Raw genomic sequence first — 19,466 nt, 5'->3', positions numbered from 1 at the left:
CCTTTTTAACAGGCCTGGTTGCAAACTGACACATTTAATTAATACAAACGGAGTTTCAGCAGCTTCATGAGAAATACATCTGTGAATCTCAGAAACAAGACCCTAGTGACAAAGGATGGATATTACTGAGTCTTACAGATTTTAAGATCTTTTCAGAAGTAAAGGTTGACTTCATATCAGAGAGGGGAAACCACTAAAGCTGATAACTTTGCCTTCACCCCTATGGCAACAAGCCTTCAGGAATAAGCTGCAGTGAGCCCCCTGTGGGGATTCACCTGAGAGTAAGTATAATGTCAATGTCAGACTAACACAAAAACCTCACTTCCACTTCGATTTGCAGCATTTCCCAGGTGATGATCTCAAACATTTTTGATGCTAATTGAACAAGATAGGTCCAAGTCTATTGCCCATGCAGAGAAGTTGCTTGTTCTAATTAAAAAAAACAGAGGCAGATGCTTTCCTTGTTCATTAATTTCTGAAACAGTACCAGCTTCAGCTCTTAAAGATGAAACCAGAAAGGGGCTGGGTATGCTTTCAGGGCTTCCCAGACACACACACCAGCACACTCACCTCTGCATGTGCAGCAACACTCCAACACAAGTCTTACCTAACCCTCACACCTGACCAGGAAATAAAGGCAGGAATACCATTTGTTTGATACGTATTTCTATCCTATTTCTCCCTCCCTAGGCTTTTTCTGGCCACTGAAGCAGCTGATTTTCCACTTCTTGAAAGAAAGCAAGATTTTTTAAAAAACCACACAAAAAAAAAAAAAAAAAAAACCCAAAACAAATCAGCAAACCAAAAAACCCATAGCAATTTGGTTTTTAATTTGTCTTTAGAAATCCGTGCATCTTGCACATCTGAAAATTTATGTTTGTCTCCTTCCCACTTTTTTCTTCCAGTTCAACTCAATAATACTACGTATTAAATACAATGGTTTCAAAGATCAAGATATTTCCAATACATCTCAGGATGTTAATTCTAATTAAAGTTGATCAAAATACTTTGTTTGAGATACAGCAAAACCAGACTGAACTGTGACAAGATCCTTCTTTATAATTTCATTCTATTTTGATCACAAGGGCCACATGTATGGCATTATTTAGTCATTAAGCATTGCTTCATTGCTGGTATTTTTGCTCCATCTTGAAATTAGAATCAAACACTATGCAAAAGTAATTAAAAGGAACTAAACCTCCTGTCTTCAATTAAGCAAAAGTAGTTTTAAAGTGAGATTGGAAATACAGGTTATGCAAACACTCTTCAGGGATAACACAGCTCATATTTATTTTAACTCTCAGGAGCAATTACCAACCAGATTCTTTGCAAGTCCTTCTCAGTCTATAGACTATGACTAAAATTATCAGATAGCTCATTTTCAAAAGTTGTGCAGAAGTAGCAAATCTTACCACGCATAAGGAAAGTTGCTTGTTGTATCCCCAAGGATAAGAATGAAAAAAATAAAAATAAAAAGATAAAAGTACAGGAATAGTTTTGGAAAGAGATAAAGATGAAAAGAGAGAAATTAGCTGTAATAAGGTGAACAGAACACACACACTGAAGAGGCAAATGGTAATGATATATGTGTTTGGAAGCAGAAGCAGTTTGAGGAAGAAGAGATGAGTCATCCACAAAAGAACTACAGAAACAGACTCCATGGGACCAGATGTACTAAATATCATGGAATCCAGTGAAGCAGGCAGGCAAGGAAGTTAAAGATGTCTCAACCAGACTTCCTCAAGTCTAGTTAAAGATGAAAGGGCAAATTTTACATGGAAGAGAGAAAGAATTTGGTCAATGAAATCATGAAGGAGAGAGAAAGAAGATACAGTTCTGTGTGCTGAAGAACAGAAAATTTGGCAGAAAAAGAAAAAATTCTTTTGAAGAATATGAGTCTGAAAGCAGCTGAGACCCTGCTGTTCAATCCTCCTGCAGGTGCCACCAGACAAAATCCCAAGGAGCACAGCTGGAGGTAGCAGCTACTTGTATTGACCCAGAAGTTTATTTGTGCCATCTGCTACAGAAATACCAGTCAAGGGGAACAAGGCAGACACCTGGGGGTGTGCACACAGAGAAATCACTCAGAAGAGGAAAGAAACTTCAGCAAGGAAAAGGAATCTGTCCAAAAGAAATAGTTGGTGCTGTCAAAAGGAGCAAAGCCTTTGAGGAGGACCATCAGCTGGCCCAGGAGCAGCCAGCCTGGGCTGCAGTGAGCATCCTGAGCCACCCTGCAGCCAGGGTGCCTCCTCCCTTTCCCTTCCCTTCTCAAGTGCCTGACAAGTGGCCTGATTTTCAAGCTAACAGCAGCTTTTCAGGGCTTTCAGTAGCACAAATGGGTGGTGAAAAGTACAAGCAGTATACATCCCCTAAATAAACTGTCCATCCAACAGAACAAGCCCTACAAATGGCTGAAATCAGGACACCTCCTTCTGCAAAACTGCCAGCAGGAATGGCAGGATTCAGCTGTCACCCAGGAAATGTGAGTTGCACAGGCTGGGTCAGAGCAGGAGCTGCAGTTTGGAAGCCCCTGGGCAAGGCTGATGTCATGCAATGTTACACATCTGTCCTGGGATGGGACAAGCCAGGCCTGGGAAGTGCCAGCTGAGAATGCCTGGAGAAATGAGGGCAGAGAGTTCAGACAGCAGCAAGGAGACAGAAGAGAAGGGAACAGCTGGAAGGATAACTTTTAAAAGAAGGGAATCTTCACTCTATTGAAAGATTTTGGGTTTTCAAGGTGTTTTGTTTAAGTAATACATTGAACGTCCATACAAGTTTGGCAGAAGGGGAGTAAAAATTAAAAGGATAAGCAGGTCCTCAAAAAGGATCAAAAGTAACAGGGTATTTCAGTACAGGAAGAAACGTGTCCTGGGTTCACTTTAAATAACAGCAGGAGAAATGTTCCTTGAAACAGCCCCTAGAATACCTATACTTAAACACACTAAAGTGACTTCTCACTTCAAAACAAAACCTAAAAAGCCTACATTGAGAAATTATTATTATTACTGTACTATTAACAAATATTATGTTGCTATCAAGACTAAATGTTTGGAGCTAGCAGATTCCTGTCACCCAGATGAATAATGATATGAGCAATGAGTCACTCTCATACCTTCAGAGGACTAAGAATGGAAATTTATCTCTTTGTCCAACCAGGCAGATTGGGCTACTTCAGAGAGAAAAGGATGGAGGGCACTCAAGTCTAAATCTCAGATCTTAGGAAAGAAGGACAATTATATTTACCAGGATATTTACCAAGATTGTCAGAAGCAAGATTAGGCAGCCAAGATAACAAGAGATAGTACTGTCTTCAAATTTAAAAAACATTAATTCTGCCCTTTGAAACTACTTCTCATAGGACATTGAAGCTACCATGTAATTTTAAAACAACCATAGAAATCACAGTCAATCATTTTCCTTTTTTGATAACTGTACAGTGCACTTGGGAAAAAAAGGTGGCATATACTGCACAACAGCCTGACATCAGTCTGTTCAGTACCACAGTAAGTGCAGATCAATAGTTCTGTGTTTCTTACAGCACTCTTTAAAAACCATGGGAAGAAACTCACCCCGTTTTCAAGCTGACCAAGGCATCTTCAACTCCTTTCTGGTTAAACTTGGTCATATAAAGGTGCATGTCAGGGTAGTTGTTTCGGATATTCCTCTCAGTGCTTCCATTTGGGACCGTTCCAAACCGAAAAGGAGGTGAATAATCATGTGGCCTTTGAAACTAGAGATAAAGGGGATAAACAAAGTGTTTCAGGCATCCAAAAGGTGAAGAAGGGCAATTTCTGGCTGAAAAAGACAGAAGTTTGAAAGTTGCCTCAAATTTCTCCTAGACAAATGCTGTGGGGTAATTCAGGTCTAGTACACCAGAAACTGTCTTCACACTAACTGAATTTCCCACTAACTGTAATCTACACCCAAAGTAAAACCAGGTCCAAATGTGACCCTCTCCCATGCTTTGGACTGTGGCAGGACAGCAGAAACTGGAGCAGATCCTCATCTGCCAACATCTCTCTAGGGAACCCAAACACACTGGTAAACTGCAACCAAAGGAAAAGAGGATTTTGTTGGTAATAATTTCACACTTCCATCTCGTTTGGGACATTGTGATTCCCCCCAGGAAGATGGGAAAAGGATCATCCACAGTAATCAATAGGGAGCTCAAAGCCCCAGTTCTGGAGGGTGCCAGGGAGAGGCAGGTGAGGGATTTTCCTTCCACCCATGACTGGAGGGGAATAAAACCTCTTGCAACTTCCACAGGGACCCAGCAACTACATAGCTTGGTATGAGAAGGGCTTCTGGAGCTCTCACACCTATAATCCCTGCCCCTGCTCATCCCTATCATTAAAAACTATGGACCAGTTGCTGGAGGGCATATAGGTTTATTCTACAATTTCACTCTATCACTATTGCATCAGCACAGATGAAGCAGCCAGGGGTATCTGCAAAGGAATGGCAATAGCTCAGGGCACATTCAGGTTTCACACCTGGCAATCCTTCAAATAATCTCACATAAACTTTTTGTGAACAGACCTGAAAATTGTAAATGCACCTTTTCAACATCTTCCTTTAAAAACCAAGTGACAATTTAGGATTAAATGTCCCTAAGAAATGAAAAAGGTCACTCAGATTAGAGGAACTATTGGCTAATGGGGAAATTGAATTGAGCATTGATAAAACCAGTCACCCATAAATTCCACAGGAAAATACATTCTGTTTTTGTTGTTGAAGTTAGAAGAGCAATCTATATATCCTGGGCTGCAAGAGATCCCTCATATTTATACAGCTCCTGATTCCTTTGGGGCTCCATATTCAATATTTCTCTTTTTAACACTTGGTCTCAGGGCCTCAAGAATTCCCAAGATCCAGTGCCAATTTGCAAAGAGAATACAAATGGGTTTATAAAAAAACTGGGAGTATTTTCAATTCCATCAAACCTTGACTGTGAAAATATTGCTGCAACACCATTTTCTTGTTACAGAACTACAATTAAATGCTTCATTTTAATTAAGCATATTTTGACAAAGCATAAAGGAATGAACTCTTATTTTCCTCTATTAGTTTAGCTAACAGATGTCTTACTTTCCTCATTTTCCCTTTTCAGAGCTTTACTGTTTAAATTATAACTTTGCTACTACTTTTACACATAGTAATTGACCCATGCACCAAAATTACACTGTACACTACTCATGATTCTTAGTCTATATTTGCCATCTCCCTTTCTGAGTTTATTATGCAGCACTGAAACAAACCCTGCTTTTAAATATATGTCCATAGATTCCACTGATACAAATACAGGTTGCTATCACTTTATTTATATCTGGAGATAATGTATTTCTGATGTATTGAGATGGCTTCATGTCTCTCCTAAATTTGCCAGTCAATAGAACTGGAAAAAATAACTAAATAAACACTGACAATTTCAGGACCTGTAAGACTGGCTGCCCCTTTTGGTGCTAGAATTTTTGGGAAATTCACCTGCGGTGAGCATTCTGCAAGCTCAGTTCCCAGTATGGCAGGAAAAAGGGGGGAATGGCAGGGGAACTGGGGGAATAGGGATGTTATGGTGGAGTATTCTGCTAATTTCAAAATGGAGTTTGGTTTTAAGTAGTCTCACTTTTCAAGAACATTCATATGAATCTAGGATGTTGGCAGGCATTTCCTCTCATAGGAATAGTTGAAAGAATTAACACATCTGTTCAAATTGAACATTCATGGAAGACAAAAATATTTCTGCAGAAGAGAAGGATGAATAAAAAACCCATGTTCATTCAAAAGTCACAGAGTTAAAAAGCAGATTAATAGTTCCAAACCCCATCTACAGACTATAATTCCTTGGCACCAACCAACAAATTTTATCACTCAAAAAGAGATTAATTTTGAAACCATCATCTGCTACTACTGCCTGCTCACAGACTACTTGTAAGGAAGAAAGAGGTTTAAATCTTTTTATTAATACTGCACACATATATGAGGTGAATAAAGTTTTCATCAATAATATTAAACTTATATCCATGAACTGCCACATCCTGGAGAAGCACGTGGGACTGTCACTGTGACTGCAGCAAAGATCTATGTGGCAGACAAGAGACAAGAAAAGAAAAAAAAATATCAAGGCTCTGCATGCACTCATTTTTCCTGAAGTCCCATGATGAGAAACAAAATATATCATGTTTGCTAGGAAACAATTTTTTTCCTAGACAATTCATGAAATGCTGATCTTTTAAATAATGGGCATAATTCTTGAACTGAATGCACAAGCCCCTTGTTTGAATCATAGTGGAGAGATCTACTGTTATTCTGAAGAGTGGCCAATTCATTCTTGTCTCTCCCTGAACTGTAACACATGGCAACAGAACTCCAGTCTTTCACTTTTATTTTTTCTACATGCCTTAATAAAATTGGCAATTTCATTAAGACAGCTAAGTGATCTTTCAGAAACATTACATACTGACTTAAAGATTTACTTGCTTGCCTGAGAAGGCTGGTGTTGAGACCAGCTGTTGGTTATTGTTCTGGAGATTTTAAAGGAACTGTGGGAAACATTACTAAAATAGCAGAAAACAGTAAAACTGACAGCAGCAATTGCAACTCGTTTGGAGTGACAGAAGAACACCAATATTTGAACTCTTTCCTTTCCTCTTTGACCAGATGGGACCCTGGCATTCTGACCTGTGATCCTACTGTGATCCAGCTACCAGTCACTCCAGGAGTGTCCCTGTGACCATCAGCCCTGCAGTGCAGGGACAGCAGGGAGCACAGCAGGGGTGATGCTGGGCAGTGTCCCAGGGTGGGCTCACAGCTCTCCCTCCCTGCCCATCCTGCCCTTGGCCCTCTGCTCTGCTGCCACACTGACACATCTCAGGGTCTGCATACCTTGTGCCACCCTGGGCACAGGAACAGATAGCCAAGGCTACAAGAACACTGTGAATCTTGCATAAACAAGGAGACTGCCAGTGGCATCATTAAGGGCTCCTGCTGATGCTGAAGAGAAGCTCCTGGACCGTGTGTTTGCATGGAGAACCCCAGCACATCAACACTTTGCAAAGCAGTTCTGTGCATGGCTGCCTACCCTCCAAGTTAGCATATTTTTCCTCTTTCATTGTATGAGATAGGCACAAATGGTCTCAAAAGTAGAAAAGCCATGAACTTCAGTCTTTCCTGGATACTTTGGACTTAGTTTCTGTAACTTTTTATGAAGACAAAGCTTTTGAACATCTATTACAATACACATCGATGTCAAAATATAATTTTCCTCTCATTTGCTGAATCATTTGAGTTTATGAACACCCACCCCTCCTAACTCCAGTACATGCTGTGCCATGTATTTCTGGGTGACACTCTGATGACATGGAATTCACAAATTCATTAGCAGCATTTCAAGGGATGAGGAAACTATAAGGAGGTCTTAAAGCACTGAGGGGTAAATAACACATAATCACATCAGCAAATCTATTGAACCTGCTGGTAGAGTGCAGCATGCTTCCTGAATGGAACAACATTGAATACTGAGGGTCAGGGATGGCTGCTCAGGGAGAGGGATTTTTTTCTGACTTTTCCATCACATGGGGACACCCCAGTATCTCTAAGTGGAAACACTTTATTGCACTGGTGGTACAGCATTGAAAGAAGAGATTGACTCTTCAGGTGTGGCAGTAAGAAAAGTGGCAGAGAATAACAACAAACTGATTTACCAGCCCAGAAGTGGGGTTTGGGTTTTTAAATTTAAAAAAAAAAAAAAAAAAAAAAAAAAAAAAAAAAAAAAAAAAAAAAAAAAAAAAAAAAAAAAAAAATTGAATTTTTAGGTATTAATTATTGAAATAATAATTATTCAAAATTTATTATACCCACATTCCTAGTCCTTGCCCATGACTGTTTTGCTTCCTGCAAGGGTCAGAGCTCTCTACTGAATTGTAAAAACCATGGCAAAGAGGGGAGAAAAATAATTTAACATCAATCAGATTACATTCCCATAAATTATCCCAAATTATTTGATTTTTTTAAATCCAAGGAACCTCAGGATTGTGGAGGAGGCAAAACCGATGTATGACAAGAAGAATGTTCTGAAATAGTTCAATGCTTTTCTGGACTTCTAACCTGTTTAATTTAATCAGAAAAGGCATGGTTTCCCTGACTTATCTCTATGTGCTTAAGGCAAAGTTTGAAGAACCAAAAAATAGAAACAAAGGTGGCAAATCAAATAAATGATCAGCAGACCACACAAGAGCAGATGGTATTTTGCGATTCAAGTATTCTTCTATTTTTATTTTGCTTTTTGTGGAAATGAAATCCTACTTAGCAGTCAGAATAGAAAAATGACAGAACTGAGGAAGTTATTAGCCAAAAGCTGCAAAACAAGAGCTGACATTTCCAGCCCTGTGGCAAAGAGCCAGCGAGGAGGGGAAGGTGAGGGTCAGACCTGAGCCCCACTGCTGTGCCAGTGCAAGGCAAGTCCTGCCAAAACCCAGGGCCCTGGAAAACACTCTGTTCTTTCCCACCAACAGGAGAGACACATCTCTCAAATCTTCTTTTTTTTATCCCCAAGAGAGAATGCCATTTATCTGTCTCTTCTAAGAATATTATCTTAAAATAGGGGATATTTAACAATCTTCATGCTCTTTCAAAGGTTGTGAGACAACACAATTTAATGAAAACAAAACTATTATCATTTTCTGTTTCTTTTTCATCTTTCCTCTATCCATGCTTGCTTTGATATACCAGGCAATCAATCAAAGGCTGGTCCTAAAAAGCAGTTAAAACAAAAAAACAGACAAGGCTGAGATGGTGCCTTTTTGGTCTGTTTTTAGTAACAATTTCCTTTATTTTCTGTCCTTTGAGAGAAACCTTTTGTGAAGTTGTCCCCTGGGCTATACTATATTTAATTATTTCTTCTTAATGTCAATATTTAGTTTCATTTTCAAACAGCTGGTCACAGATTTGACAAAAGCATACCCTTCAAGTATCTTGTGCATATCTATCACATTAATTCTGTAAATGGACTTTTTTCTATTAGTATATTACTAATATCACACAAAATTTTTGAGTTTTTTATGTTGCTGAGGCATTCTTTTTAACCAAACATGAATTGATTTCTATCACAAAATAAAGGTACTTTTCAATTAATGCAGCTACTTTTGAATAGGCAACTCAGATTTTAAAAGCACACTGATATTTTCATGCTTTGGGTCTTAGGTTTGCACTCAGAAGGAAATCATCCAGTTTTAGTCCATTATATTGCTCAGGGTTTTTATCACAAAGTACAAATTTGTAGAAGGATTATGGAGAGTGGACACTGACCTCTTTTGAGCTGAATACCTACCTTTTTATCACTCAGCCCAGTCACTTGGTCAACAAATTCCTCTTGAATCATAAAGGCAGCTAAGTTGGCAGTGTAACTGGCCAGGAAAATGACAGCAAAGAAAGCCCAGACTGACACCATGATTTTACTCGTCGTCCCCTTGGGGTTTTGCACAGGCACAGAGTTGTTGAAGACCAAACCCCACAGTAACCACACTGCCTTCCCAATGGTAAAGGATGGGCCATGGGGATCTGCAATTGCAAACAGCAATTAGTTCAGCTGCAGTTAAATTAAACCTTGCCAATACACCATGCAGGGACAACCCATTAGTCACAGAGACATGGTAAGAAAATATTTCAGTATATAGTCACTGTACTCCCAATGGAATCACAGAATTTTCCACAGGTACCCTCCATTGCAATGACAACTATTTCCACATTTTAAAAACATAATTCAACATTTTTTCTACGTGGCATATGGTTCAAAATTTTTAAGGTGAAAATGGAAAGCATAGGTTTGGAGGAGAAGCAGGGTGGTATGTCTCCTGCAAGAAGAAATGTGCCACAGTGCTGCCCTGTCAGTCTTCTGTGCCAGCAGACATGAAATTGAAAACTGGAGGTTTAAGCCTTAATGACTCAATTCTAGTACTTTTCTTACCCAAATTATTTTTATCATCTCCAGTCATCCAACATTATGCTTTTTGAACATTATGTAAGCATTTTTAAGATCAAAGTGTGTGAATGTGTCACCTACTTTTAAGCACCTTTGTACTCAGAGCATGAATCAGAAAGACAGAACAAAAGAGCTACCTGCACAGACACAGAATTTAGAGCAAGCCAGGCTCTGGCTGCCTCATATGTTCAGAGTCAGTTCTGTGGCTCCAAATGTGTTGACATTATAGATAAAATTGTGTCCCATTCTGTAATTTTTGTTATTTCTATTTTTGGTGATCTTTTAATTCATCCCAAAACTGGAGCTGCCCAGCAGACTCACACAGGGGCAGAAGTGGATTAGCAATGCCATTATCTACCCCAAAGGGCTCATCTGTAGAGCCCTGTGAGAATCAAAGGGAGTTTTTCTCACCCAGCTCTAGGTAAGCACAATGCAATCACACATTGCTCATCATCCAGACTCCCTGTACCCTCAGTGGAGAGAGAAACAGGCCTCCCCTGACTGTGACTCATTTGGCCTACTTATAATTATCCTTTTTTCAGTTCAATTGCAATTTAGTCAATAAGCTCTGATGCAGAAATCTGTAATTTTACCTCCTTCCCTGCCCTGTTCCTTTATCCAAGGGGATGCACATTACAAATTTAGATTTAGCTATTCATTTAACTATAATTTATTTTAATAATAATTCAATGATTCTTAAAATAATAAAATTCTAACTGGGTATACTCAGTGCATGTTCTCATTTCAGTAGAAATACTCTCTAGTGCAGTGCAAGTACTTCACAATGCAGTCAAGCTCTACATCTTAGATTATGCTCCTATTCTGCAGCAGCATTAGGAAAATAGAGTGCAGTAAAATAAACACAATGGAGCTGACTTTTGGTTTATGAAACTACCTTCTAGACACATTAAGGGCTGAGCTGATACAGGGATTATGTGTGTTTTTCTTAGCAATAGTGTTACAGAAATCATATGCTGAGGGAGAAATCTAAAGTTCTGTTTATGCCACTGGATATTGCATTACCACTGAGCTTCATCTTGAAAAAAAAATGCCTAGGGGAATGAGAGAAGGTAAGTAATTAAAAAAAAAAAAAAAACCAAGTTCCATGTTTGAAATTGATGGCAGCTGGATTTGTGCAGGTCTAAGTTGGGATAGTCTAGTGCCATAACATGTCTTTGTAGCTGTAAGTAGACTAAATAATCAATTCAGGCACATGAGGTTGCCCAGAAAAAAACAGCCAAGTCCCTGGATCCCCAGTGTTTATTCACCTTTGATTTCCTCTCCTTTTTATTTCAGACAGAGGTTACACATTTACCATCTTATTAAAATGATAACATCATCTGAACATTACAATAATCCACTTTTTCAGGGAACAAGCCAGCCATTGTCTAGAAGAAATCATTTGCTTTTAATAGTGCCCAGAACTGTGTTCACCAAGCTGGAAGATCTCTTGTTATGAAACAAGGCAAGAATGATTTAGAAATTTTTTAAAAGGCTGCACTCTCACATGTCAGTGAAGAAATGGGAGGATGAGGGCATTGTGAGACATGGAATCCTCACTCTGGATCAAAGTGCAGCTTTCAGTGAAAGAGTTAATACAGAGCTTGTCTGTTCTGAAAATGAAGCTTCTATAACTGAGGGTGCTACACAGAAAGGAGCAATGCCCTTCTGCCAGGGGCCTCATTTCAAGGCTAAGAGTTCATCTGACTTTTTACAGGGACTATACAAAACTATGACAATGTAACTGCTCTTTTTCAAACTGTCCAGCAGACCAGTTTAAGTAAATTTTTCTGAACTAGCCATGAATTTGTAATAAGAGTAGAACATATTTCACAGCTTTTTGAAGCTGACACTTTACAACTGATGCTGTGTGCTAACCAAACACTGAATAAAACTCTGATACCACTTACCTGCTCCCTGACTTTATTCCATTGAATTGGAATTATTGAGCATATATGCCTTCAAAAAAATCATACTTTAAATGAAGAGCATAAACAGTTTCATAGCTAATTTCACTGTTTTATTCCTATGTTATGTTTATTTGAAAAGATGGAGAGCCAGGGATGGGAAATTGTTGATTTTATAGGCATGGAGTTGATGCAAATGCAAATCTTACCTCTCCCTTGTGCTAAGTTCCTGTTGTATCCTACAGGACTAAAGTACTCAAATATGAAGACAGCCATGGCAGACACGATGAGAAGCATCACAAACATCATCACCCAGACAGAAGCACTAAAAGGCTCTGCAGGAAAACAGGAGAAACAGAAACACAGTTCATTAAACCAGTCACAGCACAAGAATTCTAATGTCCTCGCCTAGGCAAGCCCAGTAGCTTCTTCTACATTAGCTTTTTCCAACAAAAGTGCTAGCAAATAACTAAGCAATAAATAATGAACTGCTGTTAGTATAAATAGACCAAATCCATAAAGTCAAAAGCTTAAATGTAAGTTGCAATTAAAAGCAAAAGGCTGCACTTTCTTTGACTCTGAGTGGCACATAATTGGTTTGACTCGCTGCTTATTCAGTCCACAATCAGTTTGCTGTGCCTATTCATCCCCTGTGTTGTATAAATTTATCATCAGAATGGTCCAACCACTATGACTGTGTTTCTGCAAGGCAAAAGCAATTAAGCATATGTTTAATACATTTGGTAATTCAGGGAAGTAGACTTCTCTCCAGTTTTCTATCCAACAAAAAGTGTTGAAGGAGAAAAGATAAATACTTGCATTCAAACTAAACACTTTTGTTTCAGCATTCTTTTCTCTCTGTGTTTACTTTCATCTACTCACAATGAAGATGTTTTTATCAATTGCAAACACATCCTTTTGAATGTCTCATTCTCATCTGGGAGCAAATTACTGAAATCAAAAGGGTTTATGGAAAATTGGATGTCAGTTTGAAAGACAGAAGAACTATAATTAAGTAAAAGAAGTAGGTTGAAGCATAAAACTAAAAGCAGTTTCAAGTATAAGACTATGCACCAACTTCTTGAAAGGACTCAATATCAATATCAAATATCATCTTTCCCAACCAGAGATTCTCTTTCATTTCAAGAATCCCTGTGGTAGCTGCCTTGGTACAAGGATATCTCTAAGAAAGATTAGCATGGAAAAGTAATATCTCTTTATCAGGCCAACTTATTTGGGGCACTTTACATCATAATTGTGCAAATAAAGCAAGTGTGAGCATGCTCTGAAATGTGAGAAAACAAATCTTAGTGTACTATTTCTCATTAGAACAGAATCAAGACACAGTTGAAATTACAGAAAATTAGTGTGTTCAAATGCTTTGCTTGTTTTTGAAAGCCCAAGAAGTTCCTCTCTTGTAGCTTTTTCATTCAGTGAATTTAGCATTAGAATCACTGAAACTTCTCTCCTTGTTGCAAGAAAGGACCATGGCTGAGAGCTGAGGTGTGCTAAACCCAACAGCCCAATCTGAGCCTTGCCCAAATTCAGATGATTCACCCAGAATAGAATGAAATGTAACTATTTGTGTAATAATAGAAAACTCATGAGATCTTTTGTCTTTGCTACAATTTCTTCAGAAATCTGGAACCTAGACAAGACCAAATAACAAATAGCTCCACTGATGATTCTGGATGGTAACTAAAAAGGCAAAGTGGGACATTTTAAACCCATCTGTTTTCCTCTTGCAAAGGAGCAGCATTTTTTCAATTAATTATTTTATTTTTAAGAGAAGGTATGAAGTTCTTTCAAGTACTATAATTATTTTTTTGGGAGAGAATGGTAAGTTAGGAAAAGAACAGAATTTGTATAAGGCAGAGAAGGATCTATGTAGATGCAGCCAGGGAAGGGACATTATGTAGCCAAACACACTCTAAATAAAATATTTTCTGAATTCAGTTAGTAACTGGATGAAATTGGAATTCATGTAGAATCAGTATAAAGTTTTGACAGCATTCTCACAGAAGAAAGCAAGGTTGATAATACCCTTATCAAAAGCAACAGTGTAGAAACAGCAATGGTAATTTCTCAAAATCTAAAGAAGGCGAAGGGCAAATCAAATCAATGTACAAAAGTGAGCTACAAACAAGAGTTTAAGCAGAATTCTCTTTAATAATTTAAGGAGTCTGGTAATGAGGTGGAGAACTAATAGAAGCAATAGGAAAACAAAAAGCTATTAGGAATAGCAAGCAGTAAGATTGAACGAATACAAAATCAACTGAATAACAAAGTCGATCTTCCTGACATATCAGAGATCCAATTACACATTCAGCACTGTGCTTTGATTCTCAAAGGACAGAAAGGGAACTTCCCTCAGGCAAGCAGCAGGTTTTAAAGGAATTTTCAGTAAAGCTGTAATATGGCAGAAAAAAAAACTAATATATGACTTGCTTGTGTATATTTCAAATGACTGACAATGGAGAATATCAAGCAAGGAAAAAGATGTCTTTGAGTCCTACCTCCCACCACCAAAATCAATACTTAAGGAATACATTAAATAAAGAGAGGCATAGATTTTCTATTCCATCAATGACTCCAGAAAAGAAAACTGACCTCACCTATGAACTCTCCCTCTGAAAACTATAGAAATGGAGATTTAAGGTTTCCCTTTTTTTTATTCGGTTGTTTAAATGAAGTTGAACCAAAACTCAACAGGATAATTTTTTAAAAGTGTTTTTAGATCTAGTAAATATGATTTCTATTACAATGTGAAAATGTTTTAATGTGGATAAAAATTTCATTTGAAGGAGACACACAAGAATCAGAACGTGGCAGATAACGAGGAAGAGGCTGCCACAGCCCATCAGTTACTCACATCTATTGGACACAAGTGACTGGAAAAATCTGTTCACACAAAATCCTGTACTTGTCCACATTCATAGAAACAATTCACAAACTCAGATATTTCAGGAACTGTAATCAAGTGATATTCTTTAAAAATAATATTTGGAAGATTTTTTAAAAAAAAATCTTTCAAAGACTTCCATAAGATGACTGTGTTATCAGACATTTACTTAATTGAAACAAAAATCAGTCTGTGAATAAATTCAGTTATCTGCCTGATAGTATTTTGCAAGGCAAAACATTTTACTACTACGCACACCTCATCAAAATACACAGTCAATTCCAGCAAACTGGCAGCTTCATCTACGCCTGAAAAAACAGAGCACACTTCTGAGAGCATAGACTTGATTTATTGGTGCAGTAAATCAGATTTCTCAAAAGTAGAGCTATTTTAGAGAGCTTTATGAGAAGGGGTTATTTTTTTGTTTCTTTTGAATTATATACACATCCAACTAAACCAATAACATTAAATGCATTTTAGAAATCTAATAACTCTGTTGCTTGTGAAAAATGCAAAAGCAGCTTCTCTTTTGATGGTGGCTGTAAACAGGTTTTTAAGAGATAAGTAAAAAATCAACTGCACTTGCACTTTAGAAAACACCCCAGTTTTTATTTCCAATGGTCATTCCAACATGCTGCAACTCCAGTTTAAAAAATGAACTTTACAACTCAGTAACTCAAAGAAACTAAAAGATACTCTCTGAGTATTTTCATTACAACTACAATTTCTTTCAATTTCTCTTTAAAGTCTTTCATTCATATCAAACATCAACAGAATCTACTTAGCTATCACCACATTTGGGAAATTATTTGATTACTCACTGTATCATATTTACTCACATCATCTCTGTAATGTACTTTTATGGAACAGATATGAAAAATAAACTGTGATTAAATGATAATTCTTGTGCAAGAAAATTCAGTTATTTACCTGCTTGGATCTGATACTACACCACTAATCTGCTGCTCAATGTGTGTGAGCAGCTTCAGGGGGAGTTAAGAACTTCCACTTTGCAATTCAGAACTGACCTCACTGCTGACCCAATGGACTTGAACATAAGATATCTGGAATATACTGATTTTTTCTTTTTCCACTTAATGGTTTTATTGTCACGATTCCAGTACAAGGTATCTTTAAAAACAGTGGGCCCAAATACATTATGAAAAACCTAACAGCATACTGGGCACTTTTAAACCATCTCATGGCTCATTCTCTTTTCAGCTCCAGGTAAATTCAGGCCAAACACTAAAAGAAACTATAAATACTAAAAAAGGAGAAGAAAATAATGAAACATGCAAGGTGGGAAAAAAGCACAATTGAAACAACAAGCATGCAAGAAAAGAAACCCAGAGTCTTTCTTTCTTTATATTCATCCTCCTCCCTGCCCAGCCTTTCATTTGTTTGCTGTATCTCCACTGTGTAGATGCATCAATGGGGAAAACACTCAGCTGCCCAGTGCAGTAGTGTTATGTTCAGAAGCCAGAGGTAGCTGTTATTAAACTAGCTTTAAATTATATGTAAAGATGAGGAAGTTGCTCTTCAACTCTACAATGGGTTTTTCAATTATTTTGTGAATATTGAAAAGATATCAAACAAATTATAACAGGCTAAACAAGCATAAGTCACTTGGTAAGGAAGCAGGGTTGAGGATGTAATTTTCCTAACTGAAGATTTTAGAGGACTCTTTTCCATACTGAAATCACTGTCGTTGGTTTTCACTTTCAGCACCCAAGACTAACAGAACTGTGTCCATGTGTTAATGACCATGTTAACCAACACACCAACACAGCACAAACTTGTCAATGTTCAAAGTTAATGTTCAAAACTTAACAGAAATGTGTTAATGTACTACAAATCTTAACACACAATTGAATCTTCCCAACTCCCCAGGAGTGCAGGGAGGTTGTCTGGACGGGCTGGAGCTCATACCTAGAAAAGCAGAAGGTGAAACGGTGCCGTTGCTCCGGGACACCATGACACTGATGCCAGTCTCCACGAAGGGCACCGAGAAGTCGACGACTTCGGAGCGCTCCTCGTTGATGGTGAGGGAGCCCACAGCCATGACTGCCCGCTGATACACCACCTGATGCCAGGGAAAACACAGCACAGCTGTCAGCACACGGCGCCTCCTTCCTCCAGAACACTCACACATCGCTGAGCTCCTGCTCAGGAACTCTTTCACCTAAAGCACAACTTACTTCACCAATCATTCCGTTCCACACGTTATTGACTTTTTTGCCATGCTTCCCATTCGTCACCAAGTACAGGTCATATGTGAACTTGACAGCTTTAGACAACTTCTTCAAGATATCGATGCAGAATCCTTTGCAGCACTTCTTTACATTAGTTCCCTCGTTAGTTTTGTTGCTGTCAACAGAGAAGACACACATAAATATTCCTGCTGGGAAAAACAGGCAGCACAACAGCAAGATACAACACACTGTGAAAAAACATTTTTCCAGTCTTGTGAGTGACCATGCTTTTCTGAATCAAGGGAAAAATAACCCACGGGATGCTTTTATAGCTATATGGTGTTTGCAGCTCCTGCTAATCACAACAGAGTTGCTTGGTGAGACACAGAGAACGTTACCTCACATGGCATCCTTCTGCTCCAGGATCCAGCCTCATGCACTGCACTGCTCCATCAAGACATACAGCCTGCTCTTACTAATCTCTCTCTTAGGATTAAATTAAATTTTTATTACTTTTACTCTCAAGACATCAGACTACATGTCATTTAGCAATTAAAGAACATGTAAGCTATAAAAAGGCACAGCAGTTCACCATGCTGGAAATGGATGCATCTTCTCAAAGTGCACTTGGAGAAGGTGAACTTCAGACCGCCTTTAAGTGCAAAGATGCATCTTCATCTTTTTTTTCTGAAATGTTAATTTTGTGACCTCTAGAACCTTTTAGTATAAGCATCTTCAGAAGGCAAGGCAATATCTTACAGCCTTTGAAAGAATTCAAAATTAAAATAAAACTAGTTTAGAATTTAACTAAGTACAGTTGTGTGAATAAAAATAAATTTCTCTGGACTTCGGGAAGCATTTAGCAGCCTGTGGAAATCTTCAGAAACATGCATCATATTCCCTCACACCTGCTCAGTAAAAATTCTATTATATCCAGTTTATAAATACACAGAGCAAGGCATAGAGCTTGTGAAACATGACTGACAAATGTACAGTGGAAATTCTTCTGCTGATTTATTTCTAATGACTGCTCCAAAGTTATGGAGCACTGAAAGAAGGGGACTTTTCTCTTGATGGTAAGTCACGGTGGTATTTTATGCTGGAGTAGTTTATTCTATACCAAATTTTAGCATAAACTTGCATTTTCATTAGGAGACATTTTCAGATTTTTACAGATGAATGAAAGTAGGCTTATCTCAACGTAACTGGAAACAATTCAAAGAGGACTCATTAGAACAGCCCCATTTAGGAACACAATCTTCTTCCATGTGACTGAATAGGGCTGATTCTCATTGACTTTGAATTTACTATGAACTTACTATCTTGTGACTAATTCAATGTGGCTTAGACTTGTATAACCAGGATCTCTCAACTTTTTAAATAGGAGGATGTGCAAAGAGCATACCATGTGGCAAAGAGAAAAAGAGGGAGCAAAATGCTGAAGGAATAGCAAAGATATGGGGGGGAAGGGAAGGGAAGGGAAGGGAAGGGAAGGGAAGGGAAGGGAAGGGAAGGGAAGGGAAGGGAAGGGAAGGGAAGGGGAAGGGAGGGAAGGGAAGGGAAGGGAAGGAAAGGGAAGGGAAGGGAAGGGAAGGGAAGGGAAGGGTAAGGGAAGGGAAGGGAAGGGAAGGGAAGGGAAGGGAAGGGAGGGAAGGGAGGGAAGGGAAGGGAAGGGAAGGGAGGGAAGGGAAGGGAAGGGCAGGGAAGGAAAGGGAAGGGAGGAAGGGAAGGGAAGGGAAGGGAAGGGAAGGGAAGGGAAGGAGGGACTCCTGTGTATTTCCTCACTTAAGTTTGACGAATTTCCGGCCTGGCACGAGTGTTTTTTTTGGCAGCTTTCCATGAGAGATCCATCATTCATTCAACATGACAAAGGGAGCCTCCTCCAAGGTGACAATTGCATCAGGTGGTTGTGTCGGGGGTCGCTGTCGGCGAAGGAGCTGTACCTCGGCCCCACAGAGTACTTCAGGCCTTCAGGGAGTTGTTCTCCCACTTCCCCACCTGAAAATTGTTTTGATGAACTGAGAAAATGCACAGTGGGAAAGACAATAAGTAACATTATTTTTAATAGTTTTATACAGACTGTGATTGTCATCAGTTAACCATGATTTATCCACCTTTGTGTGTTTACATGCACGAAATTTGACATTCAGCATTTCTATTTCAGCCAGAGAACAGCAACCAGATACTCTATTTGTAATTAGGGCCCACTTGAAGTAATAAAAAATTATTTTTAAAAAAATCAACCAACCAAACCGCACAAACCCCAAGCAAAACCCTAATGCACACTCACACCTACACATCTTACTGATAAACAAAATATCATAATGTCACTTCTGTATCTTCCCAAAGAGAAGACTCTTCTGTTCTTATACACTGAAAAGCCATTGTAAAAGCCTTTATCCAGGTTTCCACTGGAGCCAGACCAAACCACATTTTTAGTAAGAATTTCCATTAGAAATAGTTCTCATTTGAAATAGCTATTTTATCCT

At 38.6% G+C, this 19,466-nt stretch overlaps 1 protein-coding gene across 1 annotated transcript in view; it reads right to left on the bottom strand.

Moving 5' to 3' along the window:
• The window catches only part of GRIN2A (glutamate ionotropic receptor NMDA type subunit 2A), a 151,977-nt gene that overhangs the window by 28,560 nt on the left and 103,951 nt on the right, over window positions 1–19,466 (bottom strand). The window contains 10 exon segments of the mRNA XM_079320716.1: window positions 3,570–3,730; window positions 9,326–9,555; window positions 12,093–12,218; window positions 16,715–16,868; window positions 16,984–17,152; window positions 18,763–18,803; window positions 18,806–18,829; window positions 18,831–18,875; window positions 18,878–18,946; window positions 18,949–18,975. Of these exon segments, the coding sequence (XP_079176842.1) occupies window positions 3,570–3,730; window positions 9,326–9,555; window positions 12,093–12,218; window positions 16,715–16,868; window positions 16,984–17,152; window positions 18,763–18,803; window positions 18,806–18,829; window positions 18,831–18,875; window positions 18,878–18,946; window positions 18,949–18,975 (1,046 nt within the window).

Source organism: Erithacus rubecula (assembly GCF_903797595.1).
Source record: "Erithacus rubecula genome assembly, chromosome: 17".
Classification (NCBI taxonomy): domain Eukaryota; kingdom Metazoa; phylum Chordata; class Aves; order Passeriformes; family Muscicapidae; genus Erithacus; species Erithacus rubecula.
This window is presented reverse-complemented; position numbering and strand designations above follow the sequence as displayed.